We start from the raw sequence: 8,260 nt of genomic DNA, 5'->3' as shown, positions 1-8,260 counted from the left end.
TAGACTGCTTCTCTAGGAGAAACTTAGCTCTTCCTTTTTTCCTATAAAATGACAATCACTTACATGCTAGTAAGTCAGAAAGACAGGAAGGCATGGCCTCTGAGAAATCACTTTTATCTGCTCTGAGACTCTTATCTGTTTATTTGGCACTTGCTCTATACAAGGAACTTCATGGTTTAGTCATTTAAAATTTTTTCACATTTACTTATTTTTGAGAGAGAGAAAGAGACAGAGCATGAGCAGGGGAGGGGCAGAGAGAGAGGGAGACACAGAATCCAAAGCAGGCTCCGGGCTCCAAGCTGTCAGCACAGAGCCCAACTCGGGGCTCGAACCCATGAACTGTGAGATCGTGACCTGAACTGAAGTCAGACGCTTAACCCACTGAGCCACGCAAGCACCCCCATAGTTTATTCATTTTAATTGTATCAAAGAGTCTTAAATGTAGCCTTTCAAGTCTTCAGTTAAAATAACACCTGGGTTAACACTTGGAACAAAAGATCACATGTAACATCTCTTCCCATTGTCAGTCAGCATTTTGGGTCTCCATTTGCTCATTGGGGGAAATAAGAAACTGTAGATTCATGATTTTATTCCCTCAGAGAAGAGCTCCTGTGTTCATCACTATGGCCCATAGCAAAGAGGGTTTATATCTATAGGAGCCTCCAGTAGATGGGATTTACTGATAAAGGGGCCCAGGGTATAACAGTGCCTGCTATTTCCTCCATTGTTAGAGGGTAGTCAGAGGATGCAATTGATGTTCCCTTGGAAAGCCTAGTCTAATAAACAAATAATTAATCCACAGCCAAGGCATTACATGGCCTTTCGTAGTACCTCATCTACCCTTCTAAAGTCCACATAAGGGTTTCCCAAAACAGCATGTTACTTGGTCACTCCCTTTCTTGCACATAAGGAGTTGTAGAGTGGAATTAGGTTTATATCTTATACATTCATGCAACAAAAATATAGTAGGCACCATATGTGTGGGTCCCTATGATTGGAATAGATCCCTGTTCTCCTTATCAGAGAAGCCAGAAAATATTTTAAAATAAATATAAAGCAGTGAGATATATAATAGGAGTTTAAACAGGATGCTATGAGAACACAGGTGTGTGTGTGTGGAGAGGGGGGTTTCTGTCTGTGTGTGTTTGGGGGATAGCAGAAGTGGAGGAAATCTAACCCAATCTGGGGAGATCCTGGAAGAGTCCATGGAGAAGTTTCAATGTAGGATTTAGTAAGGAGAGTAGACAGGGAAAATTTGATCTCAGTATCTGGGTATAGTGTTTGCAAAGGAAAGAAGGCATGAAAGTGTGAACTGTCTGAGAATCTCTAAGCAGTTCAGTATGGCATGGGCCTAAGCATTTGGGGGCAATAATTAAAAAGGCAACTAGGTTTTAAATGACAATCTTGAGTCTTAATTTTATTCTGAAGGTAATAGAGAATCATTAAGGACCTTAAATAGAAGAGTGGCATTTACTGCCTAGCTACTCTGTATCAGAACCTAGGAAAAGGTATGATTAATATTTTGAAAAATAATATACTCCTTTCTGTCTGGCTGCAGCCAGCATCTCACAGGTAAGCAAAGATGGGAGCTTACAAGTGCATCCAGGATCTATGGAGGAAGAAGCAGTCTGATGTCTGAGTCCTTTTATTGGACTCGTGTGCCATGTGGTGGCCACAAACGCCCAGTCCCTAAGGGTGGGACCTATGGCAAGCCTGTCCTTCATGAGGTTATCCAGCTAAAGTTTGCCCAAAGCCTTCAGCCTGTCACAGAGGAGAGAGCTGGATGCCATTGTGGGACTCTGAGAGTCCTGAATTCTTGCTGGGTTAGTGAAGATTCCACATACAAATTCTTTGAGATTATCCTCATTGATCCATTCCGTAAAGCTATCAGAAGAAAGCCTGACACCCAGTGGATCAACAAACCAGTCCACAAGCTCAGGAAGATGGAAAGGCTGACATCTGAAGACCATGAGAGCCACGGCCTTGGACAGTTCTATCACACCATTGGTGGTTTTCACTATGAGGAATAGAGAAGACACAATACTCTTCAGATCTGCCATTACCACTAATAAAATAATTCTTGTAAAATTCTTACCTAATAAACAATGTACGACAAAAAAAAAGAGAAAAAGAAAGAAAGAAAGAAAGAAAGAAAGAAAGAAAGAAAGAAAAAGAAAGAAAGAAAGAAAGAGAGAAAGAAAGAAAGAAAGAAAGAAGAAAGAAAGAAAGAAAGAAAGAAAGAAAGAAAGAAAGAAAGAAAGAAAGAAAGAAAAAAAGAAAAAGAATGCACTCTCTGTCTAGCAGCTGAATACACGGTTAGATTTTACACTGATTTCTTCCAGAACTCTGTTGGTCTACTGAAGTGCAAAGCCATATTGGACCTTTGTGGCTCAGTAATCAATCGGCAATTATGTGGAAGCTGAGGTTGAAATAGAAGGGATAATGAAGAAAAGGGTTGGGAGGCCAGATTGGGGGAAACTGAAACTAGTATATTCCTTAATTAAATTTTTTTTATCTAAAAATAAACTTTAGTGTTTATTTTCTAAAGAGAGAGGGACAGAGTGCAAGCGGGGAAGGAGCAGAGACAAAGGGAGACACGAAATCTGAAGTAGGCTCCAGGCTCCGAGCTGTCAGCACAGAGCCTGATGCAGGGCTGGAACTCACTAACTGTGAGATCATGACCTGAGCCAAAGTCGGCTGCTTAACTGACTGAGCCACTTAGGCGCCCCTCCCTAATTAAATTTTTAAACTATGTTTGACCTTATAATAGTCTTATGATTTAACAGATATTATAAAGAAATGGCTACTAAGTTCTCTCTTCACTTACATAACTTTTCTACAAAGTTTCCAGATATTTTAAGTGCTTATTACTGATATACACAAATGTGTTCTATTTTAATGTATGTACCCATTGACAGTGGTTTGGTTGGTTATGTATTAGCAAAACCATCTTACAGAATTTTGGAAATAGACATCCTGTTCCAATATGGTTTATCAGTGATTCAAAAAAGTCAGAAATACTTTTGTTGAGGAGTCAGAGAGTTTTGTTTGTAGCCACCTTTCTCCTCCCTCCCCCTTATGAACATTGGCTCTCTGTGTGCATGTCTGTGCACGTACATACACATGCATAAACACACATTCACACATACATGCACACATTGACATATATGCATACACACATACACATATACACATATATACACACATGCACACACAAATACACATATATACACACATGCACACACAAATACACATATATACACACATACACACGTGCACATATGTACACACACACACATACAAATACCATTTACAGTCAGTTTGTGTTCTTGAGCCTTTATTTCCTCGTCTGCGGGCAGCAGCATGGTGTTGAGCCAACACCACCAGACTGAGGCAGAGGTTCTGGGGTTTTTCCCAACTGTGCCTTAAGCAAATTTCTTTTCCATCTCTGGATTTCATCTGTAAGGGGAAAAAACTTAGATCTGACTGGACCATGTTTGTGACCTCCTCCAGATTTCAGATTTGACATAAATGGGAAATAATAACTCTGATGCCTTACACGGTAGGACTTCCTTCTGGATCAAACGGTATTCTATGTGTGGCAGGAATTTCTCTTAAACAAAAGGGTAATTAAAAAGTTTTGATCATTAATCATGGTTCTGAAGGCAGAATGTGAGGAAAATAACTTTCGGTGGATCCATCTATGTTTTTGAAGAGCCTACCTCTTCTTTGGTTGTGGGTGCCCATGCTGGGCCAGCTGGTGATAGTTGACTATCTCTTCCACATCCATGCAATGAAGGAGTCACTGAGACAGCCTCCACTGTTGGTGAGAATCACAATCACCTATAGCATTTAAAATTTTTTTAATGTTTATTCATTTTTGATAGAGAGAGAGACAAGAGTGTGAGGTGGGGAGGGACAGAGAGACAGAGAGAGAGACAGAGACAGAGAGAGAGAGAGACAGACAGAGAGAGAGAGACAGAGAGAATCTGAAGCAGGTTCCAGGTTCTGAACTGTCAGCACAGAGCCGGACGCAGGGCTTGAACTCATGAACTGCGAGATCATGGTCTGTGCTGAAGTTGGATACTTCACTGACTGAGTCACCCAGGTGCCTCTCACCTATAGCATTTTAAAGATACAGATTCCTGTTCCCAATCACTCTGGGCATTGGGCCCAGTAATGGGTGTTCTTACAAAGTTCCACAGTTAATTGCAGAGAATGTCAGATGTAGGAGACCATTTCTTTCTTTTTTATTAATTTTATTTTTTTATTTTTTAAAACTTACATCCAAATTAGTTAGCATATAGTGCAACAATGATTTCAGGAGCAGATTCCTTAGTGTCCCTTACCCATTTACCCCATCCTCCCTCCTATACCCCCTCCAGTAACCCTCTGTTCTCCCTGAGTCTCCTCTGTTTTGTCCCCCTCCCTGTTTTTATATTATTTTTGTTTCCCTTCCCTTATGCTCATCTGTTTTGTCTCTTAAAGTCCTCATATGAGTGAAGTCATATGATTTTTGTCTTTCTCTGACTAATTTCACTGAGCATAATACCCTCCAGTTCCATCCATGTAGTTGCAAATGGCAATATTTCATTCTTTTTGATTGCTGAGTAATACTCCATTGTATATATATACCACATCTTCTTTATCCATTCATCCATCAATGGACATTTGGGCTCTTTCCATACTTTGGCTATTGTTGATAGTGCTTCTATAAACATGGGGGTGCATGTGTCTCTTTGAAACAACACACCTGTATCCCCTGGATAAATGCCTAGTAGTGCAATTACTGGGTCATTGGGTAGTTCTATTTTTAGTTTTTTGAGGAGACCATTTCTTATGTTACAGTTGGATCTTCTGTTGATGACATTTCTTAAAGAAGACTTAAAGAGGGTTTGATTTTTGGCATTAAAGTTTTTCTTACTATATTGACTCTGTCCTTCACTGAAAAATCATGTCCACGTAAGAACATATGTTGAGGAAAGTATAATTTCTCTTGAATTTTGATAATTGCCTTGTGTGTAGACTAATGCTTCCATATCTTCTTTGTGATTTCTTCCCTTGAGTTTCAGTCTGATATTTGTCTACTTTGATACGTATGTGTTTTGCCAGGGGAAAATCTGCTTCCTGTCACTACCTTCTCTTCTTATTCTTCTGCAATTTGTCCATGTTATTTATGCCTAGGATTTATCATTGAAAAATATTGGAGAATCCCACAGATCCCAGAAAGCCATGGGAGCCACAGTAAATAGAAGTGCTGTGTACAAGTATCTTTCCTGACTGATAAATGTAGAACAGCTCTGCCTGCAGTTGTTTGCAAACCTACTATTATCAGAATCTCCTGGGGAACATTTTAAAATCCAGGTCCCTGGATTTAATGATTCAAAATTTCTGGGGCTGGTCGCTTGCTATTCCTGTTCTTAAAACACACCCCAGGTGATTTTGCTGCAAAATCAGATTGAGAACCACTGACCTAGGATTAAAGTCACCAACTGTGTGCAGTGTGAGCATGTGGCTCATTTTATATCACCCATGTCTCCCCATGAACATTTCAGGCTTCGATACATTTTTGACTAAACTAACTGTTGACTCAAGATATGATTAGCACCTTATCCTGTAATACATTATTTCTATTCTTTCTCATCTAATCAAATACCATAATTTTCCCTTTGCTCATAAATTCTAAGAAATCCCCTGACCCCCATTAGCTAAACTTCCATAAGGCACATAAACTTAGCAATAATAATACATTTTCCAAATGAATAGAAGGACTTTCTCCCCCTGCCCCCCTCCATAAGTATATTTACTACTTGCCTGCTATCCTGAAGAAATCATTTCTTAGGCAAATTATTCTTTTTAATGTTAGTCTTTAAAAAAGGAAGGTTTAGCACTAATCACCAACAATCACTGATAACTTAGCATACAAGCACTTAATAAAACACTTTCTTCCTAACAGCAAATATCCTCCACTGAGATAACATGGTTTTAATTTTAAGGGGAGAGTGGGTAGGAGAACAGGAATATTGAAACCAGGGATAAGAGGACGTCTGAAATTGGTAAAGGAGAAAGCTTCCTAAGGTGGTAGTGTGCTAAAGAGAGACAGCTTCTCCCAACTTTTTGTAGCAGTGGTCTTGGCTGTCAGATGGCTAGATCGTTCAACGTGTGGTGTAGTAGACAACAGAAAGAGACACAGAGCCATGTGGAGGGTGTAGGAAGAGCTGGCTTCTAATCCTGCCTCTGCCATTTACTAGTTAGGTACATAAATTTTGAGTAAATTGGTTACTCTCTCTATCAGCCTTACTTAATCATCTATAAAACAAGGATAATACCTCTTTCCTGTATTAGTTTGCTAAGGTGGCCGTTGCGAAGTACCACAGATGGGGTGTCTTAAACAACAGAAATGGATTTCCTCACAGTTCTAGAAGCTACAAGTTCAAGCTCAAGGTGTCAGCATGGTTGATTTCTTCTGAGGCTTGTCTCCTTGCCTTGTGGATAGCCATCTTTTCTCTGTGTTTTCACAGGGTCTTCCCTCTCTGTGTCTTATTCTTCTCCTTTTATGAGAAGAGCAGTCACGTTGGATTAGGGCCCCACCTAATGGCCTTATTTTCACTTACCTGCCTCTTGGAAGGCCGTATCTCCAAATACTGTCACACTCTGAGGTACTCGGTGTTTGGATGTTAATATATGAATATAGAAGGGACACAATTCAACTCATAACACCTCTGTACTTATTTCTTGTGATTGCTACAAGCACAAAATAAAAGAATGTATGTAAAAATGGTCAGAAGTTAAGTACTTATAGGGTAAGATCCTTGGGGACAGGGATGGTGCTTTGCTTATTATTGAACATTACAAAGCATCTACCACAGAGCGTAACATGGGTTAGACACTTACTAAATGTTTGTTGAATGAATGCACACACTTCACATAAACATAAAATGTTTGATGTGATGTATCAACTTATTAATATATGAAATGAACATGCAATCATCTGCATCCTTTTTGTCTCCTTAACATCTCAAAGGAGAGTAGCCAACAGAGGCCCATTAGTGTTAAGTGACTGAACCCTGGCACAAGCCATAGTTCATGTTAAGAGTCATGTCAGGAAGGCATTCTGCCATGGTGCATTTCTGCCACTAAGCACTTTGTTTGCTTTTCATTATACATGAATGGCTTCAGAATGTTCAGTGGAAGTGAGCAAGTTCTGCGAACATCTGTGAACTGAGTTTGCTGATCATGTTGTTCTTGACACAATTTTTGTATCTCTGGTTACAGTCTAAAACTGAAAAGTTCTTGTTTTCCTCCATTCTCTTTCTAGCTTCAGAGTCCTAGTATATAACCAGTCACTGCCACAACTTTGGCATTTCATTTGGGTAAGTGTGAAGTAGGGGGGGATGAGAGCAGAAAGGTTGAAAAACTCCAAGTGATAAATACAGACTGAAAACAGACTGTGCTGAGCACAAATGTAATTCTATATATCTTACCTTATATAGCAAGGAATTCAGAATGAATAGAACAGATTTAGAGTTCCATAATCTGTGCATGAGAAGTGTGGGAACCTTTGCAGAATAAAGCCTGCAACATGTTTTTAGGAATCAAATGCCATTGCTTATTAGCTAATTTCGATTGGAAATATATATATATATTTTTTTCTATACATTTCTATATATATTTAAAATGTATATTTATATATATCATACCAATTAAGATAATATTAATGTGTCAATGAACAATCATTTAATTGACTCAAATAAGTCAGCCAAGTAAGTGTGGGATAATATGTAGCAAACTAACAATCTGAGTATCTGGTTTTTAACTTTAAATTGATCAGTCACATTGAGTAGGCATAAACAAGTGTTATTTTTTTATTCTGCATACATTTGGATGTCACAGATACTGGCACCTTCACCTTTCTTATGGGATCAAGAGGGCACATGTGATTCTTCCATGATTACCCAGCCTAGCAAATGAAATCCTCATTATTCTTGAAAGATGTCAAGACTGGGATCTTGTATCTTGCTGATTAGATTTCACGCCTATTTCGGTGAACTTTCATTCTTTTACAGCTTTTTCTTATTATTTTAAAACCAATGTAAGAAGCTGAATCTTTTTTCTCTTTGGATGTAACAGTTCAATGTTACTGTCATAAGGGGTTTGTGAAAATTCTAGACAAATGTCACAAAGCTGGTAGCTAGCTTGGGCGGGACAGGGACATGCTGGGTGTGTCACTGTGGAAAACTCTGCCCCTCGGCCAAGAAAG

General features: G+C 39.1%; 1 protein-coding gene across 1 annotated transcript; it reads left to right on the top strand.

Annotated features, from left to right (window-relative positions):
• The first annotated feature begins 343 nt into the window (after positions 1-343).
• Positions 344-2,077, top strand: LOC109499346 (60S ribosomal protein L15-like). Its single transcript, XM_045056959.1, has one exon. It carries the CDS (start codon positions 1,632-1,634, stop codon positions 2,028-2,030), a length of 399 nt encoding a protein of 132 aa, XP_044912894.1. The 5' UTR covers positions 344-1,631; the 3' UTR covers positions 2,031-2,077.
• Positions 2,078-8,260: the final 6,183 nt, after the last annotated feature.

The sequence above is a fragment of the Felis catus genome, chromosome B1 (genome assembly GCF_018350175.1).
Source record: "Felis catus isolate Fca126 chromosome B1, F.catus_Fca126_mat1.0, whole genome shotgun sequence".
Lineage (NCBI taxonomy): Eukaryota > Metazoa > Chordata > Mammalia > Carnivora > Felidae > Felis > Felis catus.
This window is presented reverse-complemented; position numbering and strand designations above follow the sequence as displayed.

Coding starts and splice junctions, on each gene's coding strand:
- LOC109499346 (XM_045056959.1), top strand. CDS start 1,632: ATGTCTGAGTCCTTTTATTGGACTCGTGTGCCATGTGGTGGCCACAAA.